The sequence below is a fragment of the Microcaecilia unicolor genome, chromosome 5, assembly GCF_901765095.1.
Source record: "Microcaecilia unicolor chromosome 5, aMicUni1.1, whole genome shotgun sequence".
NCBI classification, from domain to species: domain Eukaryota; kingdom Metazoa; phylum Chordata; class Amphibia; order Gymnophiona; family Siphonopidae; genus Microcaecilia; species Microcaecilia unicolor.
In genome coordinates, this window is record NC_044035.1 from 81,186,051 (window position 1) to 81,201,527 (window position 15,477).

Genomic DNA, 15,477 nt, shown 5'->3' on the forward strand with positions numbered 1-15,477 from the left:
TTGTTACTGGTTCACTGATGTTGTCAAATACAGCAAACATTTCTAATACTGAAAATTTTGAGCCAGAATTTTTCACAACCCTCATTAGTTTATGCAATATTTTCATTGCAATGTCAAGGTTGAATTCTAAGCACTCCTTTATTACAACCTTTTCTACCTCTATCTGACCAAAGTTGCTTCTCCCACCCACCCCACAAAGACAAATGAAAGAAAAGTGCTAGTGAGCCTAGCACTTAATGTTTCAAAACTACTCTGAAATACTATATTTTCAAGTGTCAAAAAAAGTAAAATAGGGTAGTTAAAGAATGAAATGGTCCATCCAGTGTATCCAATAAGTTGGTCAGGGTAACTGCCACTCCATGTAGGTCATCCCCATCCTCCTTAATTAGGGTTGAGAATGCAAGTTATATAATTGGATACTGAAGAATGTCAGGGTCCTGATGCTTTCTGAAGACTAAGGCACTACTACAGACCTGGTACTCAAAGCTGCCACTGTGGCATGGGGCTGCTCTCCACACAGGCAATAGAGAGGCTAACAAAAGCAAGGAAGGGCGGAGTGAGGCTAGAAGGAAAAAAAGGCAAAAAAAAAATGTTAAATACAAATTAATCAAAACAAAAAGCCACATTTTTAAAAAAATACCAATGTAACAATAAAAATAAATCAAAGAGAACAAAAGAAAATCAGAAGAATAAACAAATCCAAGAGACAAGAAAAGAACAGGAAAACAAGTGAGCAGATTAAAAAAAAAAAAAAAAAACCACACACACAAAGAGGAAGTTGAAGATTTTTGCTAGCATCCAAATTTTCTAGGTATTTTCTGCTTATAGCAGTACAGTACAAAATGATTTTAAACTCTTATTAAATCATTTTTGCTCATATTTTGGAAAGGAAGTCAACATTAAAAACAGAATCTGGGCAAGTTTTTTCACTTAGCTGACACGTAATCATGCATCAGCAAGTTAAATATAGCTGCCAAAAATGCTTAAAACAGCAAATACAGTTGGCCAGTCTGAACATTTCCAGTGAATGAACCCACAAATGCAATAGCATACAAGGGTTAGATTTACTAAAGTGTGAAACCACATTAATTGACATTATTAATAAGTCTCACTGCATAAAACAGGATCTATGGTATACAGCATATGCTAACATGATAACGTATTTTAGTAGATCTAGTCCAAAATTTACTGAAGTACATTGATGACAGTAAAGCTCTTGAAAATATCACAATATAATAACAGACCATATTTTCTCAGAAATAACTGTATGCCCAAGTGCCTTTTATTTACCCTAGTCATTCCTCTTTATAAAGGAAAATAATGAAGTATGTGTGTGTATATATTTTATTACACATACATCATATACATTCATACACAAACATGCATAATACCATTGTGGGGTCAGGCCAAAGGTGTATCAAGCCCATTAACCTAGTCAACCCCGTTTCCAAAAGTGACCAATCCAGGTCACACGACGTGGCATTATCCTAAAAGTTGCAAGATTCCATACTGATTATCTCTAGGGATAAGCAGTGGCTTTCCTCAAGTCTACCTTAATAGAGTTTATGGAAGGAACTTAGCATAGCTGAGCTTAGAAAAAAGGTTTGTCAACTGCTTTTATCACATCCTTTGCCAATGAATTCCAGAGCTTAAATATGTGTTGGGTGAAAAAAAGATTTGTTTTAAATTACTACTAACTTCACGGTGTGTCATCTAGTCCTTGTACTTTTTGAAAGAGTAAACAACCTACCTATCCATTCCACTCAAGATTTTATATATCTTTATCATGTCTTTCCTCCAAGCTGAAGAGCTCTATCCTGTTTAGCCTTTGCTCACAGGGAAGTTGTTTCATCCCCTTTATCATTTTGGTCACACTTCTTTGTCCTTTTTCCAATTCCACTATATCTATTTTGAGAAAAGGTGACCAGAAATGCACACAATACTGAAGGTACAGTCACATCATGGCATGCTAAAGAAGCATTATATTCCTTTCCTAATAATTCCGAACACCTCTCTCTCTAGTAATGCAATTTCTTTATTTGGGGGTAACCCTCGACTCTTCCCTGTTATTTTTGCCACAAATCTCCCATTTATCAAAAATTTGTTTCTTCACCTTTCATCAGTTAATGGCCATCAGTCATTTTTTCATCTGGATTACTTTAATATTATTTATGCAGAATTACCTCATGCTACCTTGAAAAACCCTTCTGAACACAGCTATCAGGTTACTCCATCGCAGTCATTACTATGATCACACCACGCCCTTACTGAAACACCACCACTGACTACCCGTTGAAAAACCAGATCACCGATAAGATTGCACTACTGACTTTTAAGGCTTTCAGAGAAGATGTCCCCGACTACCTCTCACACCTGGCTATTCCTTATTCTACCACTAGGGTATTATGGTCTTTAAATGACCATCACCTGGTTTTACCAAGTCCTAAACTGCACATTTGGAAGCAACTAGACACAGTACCTTCTTTTTCCTCACTCCCCATATTTGGAATAACCTCCCCCTTTTCCTCCTTAGTGACCTATCTTTGAAGAGTTAATTCAATGTTACAAGCCTGGCTCTTCTGGCAAGCCTTTGGGGAAATGGTGCAACAAGAGGTCCCAGCTTGAGTATCTTAATGTTCTCCTGAGCCTTAGTCTTCCCCTATGTCTCTCTGTGTTCTCTGAGAAATTGAATGCCTTTCCTAATATTACTTGGAGTTCCTTTTCCCTTCTTATAAATGTATATATTTTAAGCCTGTACACTGCTCTGCTCCAGCAGCTAGAGAGGTCAAGTAAGTTCACTATAAACATTGTTTTTATAGCCGTACAATGAGTAGTAAATTTCAGTGTATTGTCCATGATGATGTGTAGATCTGTTTCCTCAGTGGCGATTCCCAACGTGGAACCTAGCATTGGTTAGATTATTTTTTCCCTATGAGCATCATTTGCAATTGTCCCCATTAAATTTCATCTGCCATTTGGATGCCCAGTTTTTCAGTCTTGCAAGGTCTTTCTACAATTTCAAACAATCCACGTTCGTTTCCACAACTTTGAATAATTGTTGTCTACAAAAATGTGATCACTTCACTTGGTCCCATTTCAAATCATTTATAAATATATTAAAACAATGCTCAACAAACCCCAGGTATCAGGCTGCCATGGTAAATAAAAAATTGGACCTGGCACCTAGGTTTTGCAGGCACAAATACACAGCAGTGAGCAGCTCAACTGGAGCTGCAGAAAGCAGTTTGGGTCACCAACAAGTTCTCTGTACTCTTCTCACTGCCTTCCTCCAACCACATACTTGCAACACTGAGTCAGGGCCACCGAGAGGGGGGGGGGGGACAGGGGGACAAAATTCCCTAGGCCTCCAAGGGGGGCCTGGCGTCACAGTTCCCGATCTCACCCGCCCTCGGCTCCATCGACCGTCCGCCACCGGGCCGGGCCCCCCGCATTGAAATCATCACAGAGCGTCACCTGTCAACTCCGTGACTGAAAGCGCAGCAGCGGCAGATCGGATTCGCCTCCCTTCAGGCCTTCCCTCCCATTGTCCCGCCCTCGTCTGATGTAACTTCCATGAGGGCGGGACACAGGGAGGGAAGGCCCGAAGGGAGGCGAATCCGATCTGCTGTTGCTACGCTTTCAGTCACGGAGCGAGGTGACAGGTGAGGCGCTGTGATGATTTCAATGCAGGGGGCCCGGCCCGGTGGCGGACGGAGGGGGGTGGGCGGGGACTGTGATGCGGTGGCCTGGGGGGGGCCCGGGCCCGGCTCAGTCTCTCGGCGGCCCTGCACTGAGTGCATGGTTAAATACACACACACACATACACTGTTGCATCTGCCTCCCCCCCCCCCCCCCCCAATCTAGGCCCAGGCCCATTGCTGAACACAAGCATAAGGGAAAGGAGAGGAGCTCCATGTCAGGCAGAAGTCTCCTATTCTGCCAACTGGTGCTGAAATGTAAAAATTGAACCACAGGGTTTAAATTTTTCATTCAGTGCTAAAGGGGCAGAGAAGGATGTGGCCCGATGCATAGCTACTCTCTCTTCCTTTGCTTGTGAATCTCACCAGGCTGTGGCCACTAGAGTTCTGTGCAGCAGAGGAGGGGGGAGATGAACTCAGAATGTCTGTGAGCTGGGGGGGGGGGGGGGGGAGAGAGCTGCAGGGGTTGGAGGGAAGAGAACTGGGTGCCTGTATGTTGCAGGGACTGGAAGGGGGAGAAAAAGCTGGGTGCTTGTGTACTGCAGAGGTCGGAGGAGATGGAGCAGGAGGGGAGAGAGCTGAATGTCTGCATGCTGGGCTGCTGGAGCTGGGGAGGTATGTAAAAGTGGACAGATGTATGGAAGTTTTCAGTCATGGGGGATGGCCGTTAGAACACAGCTTCACCTGGGGGGGGAGGGGGATCACTAAGAGACAGAGATAAAGGTGTGTGCTGGAGGAGGGCTGCATGCTGGAGGGACGCACAGAGGCCATGGGGAATGTGTATATGCCAGGCGCAGGGATGGAGATTGAACTGTGTGGTGTGTTACTGAGGGGCAGGGAGAGAATATTGGGGAGGATAGTGTGTGCCCTAGAAAGGCAGCCCACTCAGAGCCTTGTTAATCAAAAGGAGATTTGGAGCAACAGAAGATGACCCCATAAGGAACATGGTTGCTGAGGAGATTCTCCAGCAGCTCTGTTTGCAGATCAATTTAAAATTTTATAGTCTGGTACTTTTGGCGGGAGGGGGGGGGGGGCAATGAAAAGAAGAGTTGAGAAAGGCTAATGCTGGGGTTTCATGGGGAAAGAGGGATTGAGAGACTACTGCTGGTGGCGGGGATGTGAAACTAAGGCTGCTCCTAGGGAGGCCAAGTAGGTAATAAACAGACATTTTAGGCTGTAGCTGCTGGGCGTGGGTGGACAATCAATAAGAAGGAATTCAAATCTGCAGCTTCTGGTGGCAGGTGAGCAATGGAGAGAGGCCAAGGCTGCAGCTTTTGGAGATAGGTATGTCAGCGAGTGCACCTTCTGCCCACCCCTAACAGATGCAGCTTTAGCCTCTCTCCATTGCCTCAGCAACCACAGCCTAAAAGCAGAAGTGGAGGATAGCCGAATGGTTAGTGAAGTAGTCTGAGAACCTGGGGAATTGGGTTCAATTCTCACTGCAGCTACTTGTGACTAAGGGCAAGTCACTCAACCCTTCATTTCCCCAGGTTCAAAATAAGCACCTAAATATAATATGTAAACCACTTTGATTGCAGGTGAGTGGGCAATAAGTAGTGCAGTAGAATCTTATCCACTTATTTTTTTACTACTATAATAACTAGCTTGATGTACATCACAATGAGCACATTATAAATGAGTGATTTATAAATGCATGCAATTGCAGGTTAGATTGGGATTACTGAACAAAAGTGAGCCCTGGGATACAGTCACTCTGGGTGGGAGGAAGCCCAGCCCATGGAAGGGTTTACGGAATAAAATGCAGAAAGATAGTGCCCATTTTGTGGTAAGTGAGCTCTGGGAGGAGTTAATAAAAGTTGTTGTATAATCTTTTGGTTGTCTAAAAAAAAGTCACCTGCCAACAGATATGGAGGAGAGAGGGGAGTCCTGCTGGAAGGAGTATAATCTTTGGCTGACAAGGAGGGGGGCTACTATACAAAGTAGCAACTGGAGGATTAAGAGTGCTACAGGTGGGCAGAGAAGGGTCCCAGCACAGGAGCAGTGAGATTGGAGCCAGGGAGAGTTCAGTCCCAGGTCCAAGGAGGATTGAGAGAGGGATCATTGCTAGAGAAGGGTCAGACAGTGAGGGGTCTGAGCATGCTGGAGAAAATTTGATTGAGAAAGGAGAAAACAGCCTTTGGGATTTAGCACTACATCCCAGGATAGGCATGGACAGGAGAAGTTGTCTGTACGGAAATAGACCTGAAATATCTCCCTGTATAAAAACACGTGAAGGAAGTGGTAGAAGTGTTCCCTACGGAACAACAGAAGTCTAGGATTAAATTATATAAGAGCTATTTTATTGACTGTGTTGAAGATCAATCGGACCACTGGTCTGACCCAGTATGGCTATTCTTATATACGTTTCTATCTGCATGTTGTGGAGGTTACAATAAAAGTTGAGTTTCCTGTTAAGCTCCTGGAGTACTGCGTGGTTCCTGGACTGAAGAGCTGAGTGGAATCCCTGAACGTGCATGGTCTTCCAAACTACTGGATCGCTATTCTGGACCATTGACCCACTCCTATCTCAACTGCAAGTGGACTGGAATTGAGGTGTGTGTTAAGAGTGGCCCGTGTGAAAGCAAAGACTGAGATTTGAAGTGAAAGAGATAGTGACCTTTTGTGGCCTGGATCCACAGCTAGAACTGGGTTACATGCACATAAGTAATTCCAGTCGGTTCAAGTCTGGCTCCTAGATCCTAGGAAATTTGTTGTGGCCTGTCCTATGATAAAAAGTACTGGTCCCAGTAGTGTGTTTCCTGGGGCACTCCACTATTCACTTTTCTATCTTTCAACCTAGTGTTCTAGGGTAGACCCCCATCATCAGTTTTTTTTTTTTTTAGGGAGGGGGGCTGGCAGATTCTTTAGCAAGAGGACAGAGCTCTAAATCTCTCTTGTTCTCAAGAGCCACTAGTCACGAGGAGGATCAGGCAGTGCTCGTAGACTGAACACAATTACAATGGAGCTTTGTACTTATGTTACCCTCCAGTAAGAAGAGGCTAAGGAAGAGCCACAGTTGAACAGGCAGCAGCTGCATGTAAGACAGCCAGGCACCTTCATAAACTGCCTCCTGCTCGGGGAGGGTTCAAGCCAGCTTCTGATTCTAGTCCTGCAAGCTGCAGTATTTCCAGAATGTGACAAATTCACACAGTCCTAGCCAAACTGTAACCTCCCTACATATTTGTTTTCTGGGGGAGAGGACATGAACACAATTTCAGACGAGGAAGGAAAAAACCCAGAAAGTGAGCTGACAGCCTGGGCAAAAACCTGATGTACGAGTGTTCCTTGCCTGGCGCCAACATCAGCTCACTGATCAGGAGTTTTCTGGATCACCCCTGAATTATAAACAGGTATCCTTCTGTTGAACTGGTGGAAGAGGAAGGATGGTCATCATGGAGGGTTTACTCTTCATACAGGACATGTAACACTGTTAACAGAAAAGTACAAAAAGGATTTTTCCCATTTTGTGCCTCGTTTACTGTCTTAGGCAGGGGCAGTCCATGGATATCCTTCAGCTCTATCCATGGCCTGCCACAGCTTAAAACAGAAGCATTAAGCACCATTATGCTGTCCTGCAACGCCTGCTAACCAGATACGTGCTTTTGAATATCGGCCGGTTAGTGCATCGGACCCGAGAGATTTTAAAGGTATATAATAAACAAGAAATGTATCATCAGCATCTAGGATTTGAGTTTTAACTTCAAAAAAATGATTTGCAGGTGATAATGGTCCAATAAAAAGGTAATACATTTGTGACCAGTTTGAGAGCTATGCCTCCATTCAACACTAACTTAATAAAGGGCACGTATTTCTCAAAAGCTAGTTTAAAAATAAAGCACCACCAAGTACTTGTTTGTTCTATCTACTACAGGTGGATTAACATAACTACACTAAATTATACCATAATTTTTTAATCCTCTCTCACAGTACATACAAAGCATGTAAGAAATAATAATTTCCTTTGCTAATCAAATACTTCATGTTAAAATCATCATAATTTTTGAATGTTTTGGTTATCCACAATACCTCTAAACAAATGGGAGTAGCAGCACAAATCCTTTAATGGAGAGATCTGAGTGGTTTATTCAATGTATATAATGTAGCTTGTAACATTATGAATAACAGGTACCAGCAGACAAAAATGACAATACATTTGTTGAATTTATTTGCTCCCTGACCTTCAGCAGAGCTGCTTAGACATTTTTCAATACATTTTAAATAGTTTAAAACTGGTAGAAGAATATTTCTATCCACTTTATACTTGTGAAATACTATACAATATCTTACAAGTGACACAGCTTTTGAATGATGTCATATTTTCCCACTTCAGCAGAATATGCAAACACTAGAGACATCAGCAAAAACCTACATCTGTTTTTAATCACAACAAATGATTTACACTCTACAGCTTCAAGTAAAACAAAATGTTCTCCGAGATGGGCATGGATGTCCACTACTTTATTCATCTTTGATGAAGAAAAACATAACTCACATAGTCAGTTTATGCATTTGTCTAAAGCAGCAATAAGATTTTGGATAAAATAAGTATGAAATGCATACAGTCTGTGTATGTCACACCCATTCCCAATATCTCAATCATTTTACAGTTACATAAGATCAACACGTCTTCAGCAAACTAAACTTATTCTAAACATGATCAACAGTTTGTATTAATATTTTTTTAAAACATTCTTTTGATGAGTGAGTTTTAAAACACAAATGCTGGAAGGCAATTAATTCAATCGGCTCATATTTGAAAGTAAGCCACACTTTTCTCTATCTAAAAGTGTTAATTTGCCAATTTTTCGGCACATCATTAACAAAGCAAATATATACATTTCTATAACCATATTGTACAAGGTATAGCGTTTTCACCAAAACAAGAGAGATTTGCTTTGGTTATAGCCGTTATAAAGATAATAAATATTACCTTGCAAAAAAGTCCGCGAACCCCAGTTTCTTGGGCTTTGCGGCTGCATCACCTGATGACTCCCCGAATAATGTTAACCCGTCGGGCAGATTCTCTGGGGCACTCTGGCGGCGACTGACTTCAAAGGTATTCCTAGAATTCAGACTGACGTCCATATATGTGATTCTGTTTGTATCCGCAGACACAAAGTAAGCAGAGACCGCGCGTGCACCAACAGGAGAAGAAGTGGTACTTGCTGAAGAAGGGCTACCCCGATCGTTAGTCCTAACATCGGACGGCTCTGGGTCTTCCTGCAAGGAAGCTACCTCCTCCGCTCCAGCAGAAAGCGCAGCGTGAACCCTGTTTAGCAGCAACGTGTCCTGGACAGCTTTCTCACATCCTTGCAACGAGCCGGCACTAGTACCAGGTTTCTCTGAATGTGCCACGGCAGGCAGGCGACACCCGTCCTCTGCTCCTGAGCAGCAACATCTGCCAGAGCCCTGAGAAGCTGCTTCAGCCTCCCTCCCATTCCAGCTTATTTTCTGAACCTCCAGGGCCGGGAAGCAGCACTTGTGCTCGCTGCTGTTGGCGTTGACCTCCTGGGTCAGCAAGCAACAGGTACTGGGGATCATAAGGCTGCCGTTGGGCATCTTCCCTTCCAGCTGATGCTGCCTGGCTGCGGCCAATTCCTGCTGGTACTCTTCATCCCGCCAATGCTCTACGTCCCCATTGCTGATTTTCTCGTCTGCTGGACCGCCGAGCAGAGCCGACTTGGGCCGCCGCCCATCAGCGGAGCAGCAGCAACCGGATAGGGTAACCTTGGCCTGGATGGCCGGACAAGGGCGGCCTCGCTCCACGCTGTCGCCGGCTCTCCGCTGCTTCTCCTTAGCCGAGCAGCCTCCCACCATCCTCAGTTCCGCCCGCCCTCCAGCATCCTCCGGCCCAACCATTTACTGCTGCCGGTCAGCGGCGGAGAAGGAGAGAGGCCCCCACCCCGCGACGGGCGGGGACCGAGCGGAGAGGTGGGGGTGGTGGCGGCTCGGCAGAGACCTGCCGCCCCGCTATTCGGCAGTTGCCAACGGGCAAGGGACGTCGGTCACGGTGCGGAGCCTCAGGAGCCAGAGCGCGCACGTCATTTTACGCACACAGGCGGCCTGACTACTGGACCGGGCTCTCGGGTCAATACGCAGGAACGGAAGTTGACGTCACGCGCTGGGCCGGCTCAAGGAGTCATTTTCTTGTTTTATAAGAGGTTGGTGGGCTGTGGCTCCCTTCGCAGTGCTGGGTGGTATTTAAAGGATAGATCGAGATAGGAGAAAATTCGAAGGAGGTGGGAAAGAAATCCTCCACCTCTTCCACTAAGGGATGTAGAGCAGCCAAATGGTCCAGTTCTAAGAGGATGGCTGTGTTGTAGTTGATTCTGTGTTGGGCAAAATATTGGGTGGGCCATGGCTTGAAGACCATACCCATTCTGCCAATGCCACTGAATATAGCAGCTTAATTAGTAAACAGTAAAAAAAAATTTTTTTAAGGAACATGTCAAGGGTGGAGAGTGGGCAGCTACATTACTATGCACTAACTGAGTACCATGTGAGCCCTCACCATATGAAGAAGTTTTGGTGGTAAGTGCTCATGCAGCAACATTTTTTAATGGCAACATTAGCACGGCCATTAATACAAAAAAATGCATAAAAGCTGCAATAAAAACAGCCTTATCATAGGGATGTGCTAGGCCCACTTTTTCCTGCAGCTTAGTAAAAGGAACCCTTAGTCCAGTTAAATCTACAATCAAGCTATCCAGATAAAGGTATCCAGATAGTAGCTGAATATTACTGTCATCCTGGGACAGACCAAAGTTCTATCAAGCCCAGCATCTAACAGTGGCCAATCCAGGTTACAAGTATTTGGCAAGATCCCAAAACAGTACAGTTTATCCTAGAAATATGCAGTGGATTTTCCTCAAGTCCATTTTAATAATGGCTTATGGACTTTTCTTTTAGAAAGCTATCCAAACCTTTTTTAAACCCCGCTAAGCAAACTGCTTTTACTACATTCTCTGGCAACGAGTTTAATTACTTTAAATGAGTTTAATTGTTTTAAATTTACTACTTTGTAGCTTCATTGCGTCCCCCAGTCATAGTATTTTTGGAAACTACGGGTTCATGCTCAAAGTTGTACCGTCTGCATCGGTCTGTTCATCCTGGCCAGGTGGCCGGTAGTACAGTCCTATCACTATCCTTTTCACCTTTACACATGAAATTTCAATCCATAGGGATTCCAAGATATGCTTTGTTTCCTGCAGAATTTTCAATCTATTTGATTCGGGGCCCTCCTTAACATTCAATCCACCCTATCACTACGATATAATTTGTACCCTGGTATGGTAGTGTCCCACTGGTTATCCTCTTTCCACCGGGTCTCAGAGATGCGTAGTATATCTGTCATTTATTGCAATAATATTCTAACTCTCTCATCTTATTTCTTTGGCTTCTGGCATTCACATATAAACATTTCAAACTATGTTTGTTGTTCCTATTTACTTCTTGCTCAGCAGTTGACTCTTAATTTGCAATGTTTTGTCTGCTTTTTATTTAAAGACACATAGAGGTGTATTTTCAAAGCACTTAGACTTCCAAAGTTTCATAGTAACCGATGGAACTTTGTAAGTCTAAGTGCTTTGAAAATGAGCCCCCTGGAGGCATATTTTCAAAGCACTTTGGGAGGCTAAGTTCCATAGGTTTCTATGGAACTTTGGGAGGCTAAGTGCTTTGAAAAAGAGCCCGCTGGTCTACTATGGTCTCTATTGCAAACTCGCTATCAAGATACCCTATCTTCCCTGTTTTAGTGATATCTTTGAAAGACACCTTATTCAGAACAATGCACTTTTCAACAACTGTTGGCCTTCCCCAGGTTCTAGTTTAAAAACTGCTCTATCTCTTTTTTAAATGCTGATGCCAGCAGCCTGGTCCCACCCTGGTTAAGATGGAGCCCATCATTCCAGAATAGGCTCCCCCTTCCCCAGAATTTTACTCTGTTCCTTACAAATCTAAAACCCTCCTCCTTGCACCATCGTCTCATCCACACATTAAGACTCCAGAGTTCTGCCTGTCTCTTGGGCCCTGTGCATGGAACAGAGAAAATTTTGGAAAATGCTACCCTAAAGGTTCTTGATTTGAGCCTTCTACCTAACTTTGGCTTCCAGAACCTTTCTCCCACATTTTCCTATGCCATTGGTACCCACATGTACCAAAACAGCTGGCGCCTCCCCAGCACTCTCTAAAATCCTATCTAGGTGACGCGTGAGGTCCGCCACCTTCTCACCAGGCAAGCAAGTGACCAGGCAATCCTCACATCCACCAGTCATCCAGCTATCTACATGCCTAATAATCAAATCACCAATTACAACAGCCATCCTAACCCTTCCCTCCTTGGCAGAAGCTCCTGGAAACACATCCTCAGTGCAAGAGGATAGTGCATCCTCTGGTGGGCTGGTTCTTTTAGGTGATGCTCTCCTTTTAGGAGAACTCCCTCCTCCAAGGCAGCAGAGGGGCTTCCAACCTGGAGGTGGGATTTCTCTACAACTTCCCTGTAGCCCTCCTCTGTGTACCTCTCTGTCTTTCTCAGCTCCTTCAAGTCTGCTACTTTAGCCTCAAGAGAATGGACTCATTCTCTGAGAGCTAGGAGCTCTTTGCATTGAGCACACACATATAGCCTCTCACCAACTTGGAGATAATCATATATGAGAGACATTCCGCAAACTAGCGCAATCACTGGTATTGAGTCATTTGGACTACTGTAATTCCTTATATGCGGGATGCAAGGCTCAAACCGTTAAGAAACTCCAGACTGCCCGGAACACCGCAGCCAGACTGATATTCGGAAAGGCAAAATATTATAGTGCTAAACCCCTTAGAGAAAAATTACACTGGCTTCCATTAAAGGATCGAGTTGCATTCAAAATATGCACCTTAGTTCATAAAATTATTTATGGAGATGCCCCATCTTACATGTCTGACCTTATAGATCTACCAGAGAGAAACAACAAAAGTTCATCACTACTTTCTTAAACCTCCATTATCCCAACTGCAGAGGACTTAAATACATCTGCACGCAACTATGGAATGAATTACCAACCACTATAAGAAAAACACACGACCTAATGTCCTTCCGGAAACTACTGGAGACTTGTTTAAAAAAGCGTACAAATTGGATCCCTCACAACAATCGGACTCCTAAACTACACCAGACACAAGTTACATTGGAACTCTTTTAATTTGCCTATTTTATTTACACCCTAATTACTGATAATTACACTATGTCCTGATATCATTATGTTATGTTGTTACCTTTCATCCGCTTTTTACTCAACATAATTTTTGTATGCACTTTTATAGCAATATTTCTGAAATTCTTCTCCATTAATATGATTGCCACAATATTCCTATACACCTTATTTGTTATATATACTCTGATTTTCTAGTCCATCAATATGATTGTAGTTGTATTATATTGTAAGCCACATTGAGCCTGCAAATAAGTGGGGAAATGTGGGATATAAATGCAGCAAATAAAATAAAAATAAATAAAATATGTGACACTCAATGCAAAAGACTGCCTCACACCAACTTGGAGATAATCATATATGTGACAATGCAAAAAACTGGATAGCACCCCTCTCGCTGCTAGACTGCTGTCTGCATTTAGTTTTATAGAGTTGTTTAATTAAAACTTAAGGTACTATGGATATCATCAGATGAATATAAAGAGCCTTAAGTTTATACACTGTAATATGTACTTTTTTTTAGTGTTTGCTTCTCAGAAACTAATTTAATGTAATTAAAACGCTAATGAAAACTCTCCTCTTGTCTTAATTAGAATAATTGGCAATAAATGAAAAGTTGAGCTGGAGTGGGTGAGAGCTGGGGAGAGTTGGTGGTAATGAGGACTGAACTAGGTTCTGCTGTGCCTTCTAATGCTGTTGCAGAAAATTCAAGTTTTAAAACTATTTGGAAACGGATATGGATACTAGCTAATAAAGTTTGCTTTTTTTTTTTAATTCTAACTACAATTCGTCTTTTAAACCCAATTTTTAAGTTACAAAACACAGAGCAAAATAATGTCACCCAGAGACACGTCCTCTTCTCTCAGAATTTTTCAGAAAGAAAGTTAAGTGGGACCTTTCCTCTCTATGTAGTTTGGATTCTAAAGAGACTGCTTCAAATAAACCCTTTGAAGCTAACCGAGTAATCATATTGCCCTTGGTAACTTTTGCAAATATTCTACTTCCTCACACCTTATTTAACACCTAATTCAGGTCAGTAGCAGTGCTACCTCTCCCGCAGGCAAAGAACAGAAAATAACTTTCTTTTAGATCAGTTTGAGCCTTGCTACTATCCTTTTTAATATTTTTGGCTGTTAAGTTTCTACCTCTAGAGAAAGTTTCAGTTTAAAACTATGGGGAAAATGGTTGTACACTATGGAAACTGGTTAATAATGCTTGCTTCTCTCGTTTTTATTTTTTTTTCTAAGACTGAACTAGGTCCTGCTGTGCCTTTTAAAGTCTATCTGTTAATGCTGTGGCAGAAAATTCAAGTTTTTAAAACTGGGGGCACAAGGGTATGGAAATTAGCTAATAAACGCCTGTGTTTACATTCCTAGGCCTATAGGAATGTATTGGCGTATTAGCGTTTAATGCGCCTTAAATATAAAGGCGCATTAAAAATGCTAATGTGCCTTAGTAAACATTACCCAAAGTTTGCTTTAAAAAAAATTATAGCTGGGTTTATCAATAACCTACAATTCCTCTTTTAAACCCAATATTAAATAATGTCACTTACCCAGAGAAATGTTCTCTTCTCTCAAAACATCTCAAATGACAGGCCAAAACTCCTCTGTTTTCCAGCCAGAATATTTATTTGGGTAACTTGTGAAGCTACTGACAGATACCAAGTTCCCCAGTTTTAGGCTGGAGACCTTTTGGTCAGTCTTGGCTGTGAACTTAAATTCTAAAGCAGTGAGGGGTGTGTAGAGCCTTATCCTGCCCATTAAAGTCAGCTAACTGAGCAGGGGCAGACTGCAGTAAAATAGTGGCCTGGGAGATTTTTTTAAAATTCCAGCCAAGCCCAGACCATCTCTTTTAGCTTCCCTTCTGCAGCTTGAAGAATCCTCACAGCCCAGCTACAGCATGAATGTAGAAAATAACCATGTGGTCTCTACTCTTCTGCAATGCACAAGGCCTTGTCATGTTCCCATCCTGTCCTTCAGATGAAACTTCCCATTACTATATTAATATAGGAAGTCGGTCTGCGCAGAAGAAGGGGTGGGAACACAGCAGGGCCTTGAGCCTTGCATCAGCTCAGAGGCCCCATGCTTATTTTCTACTTCTGTCTACTTTGCTTCAGCAGCAGTGCAGTTTTCACTGTTTGCTGCTAGTGCTCCCCAATCCCAAGTCCCAGCAACACTCAGCCCACCAATGCATGCCTAAATGCCTAATAGGATGACCCACCCCAAGCTCTTTTGAATACTGGTGTATGGATTATTAACATTTCTGTATTGCTAGGCTTCAACAGATCACAGCAATTTATAATGTATATGAAATATATATAAAAAATAATTAGAACAGAAATGAACTTGGAAACTCCATTCAAGATAGGATAGATTAAGGGTACACTAACAGTGATCAGGGTCCTCGGGCAATAAAGGGTCAGCCCCCCCCCCCCCCCCCCCCCCCCCCCTCCAATCAACCTCCCATCCAATTGGTTTTCCATTTGTCATAATATTTCTAAAACTCGCTTTAAATAAAACCCTAATGTAGAACTATAGACAGTCATTAAATTGTGTTAGACTTGAATACATCTATATATCTATATA

At 42.8% G+C, this 15,477-nt stretch overlaps 1 protein-coding gene across 1 annotated transcript in view; it reads right to left on the reverse strand.

Annotated features, from left to right (window-relative positions):
* The window catches only part of TBC1D12 (TBC1 domain family member 12), a 198,777-nt gene extending 189,060 nt beyond the window's left edge, over positions 1-9,717 (reverse strand). The window contains exon 1 of the mRNA XM_030203044.1: positions 8,629-9,717. Coding sequence (XP_030058904.1) covers positions 8,629-9,557 — 929 coding nt within the window. The 5' untranslated portion in view covers positions 9,558-9,717. The remainder of the gene's footprint in view (positions 1-8,628) is intronic.
* Between the last annotated feature and the right edge of the window lie 5,760 nt (positions 9,718-15,477).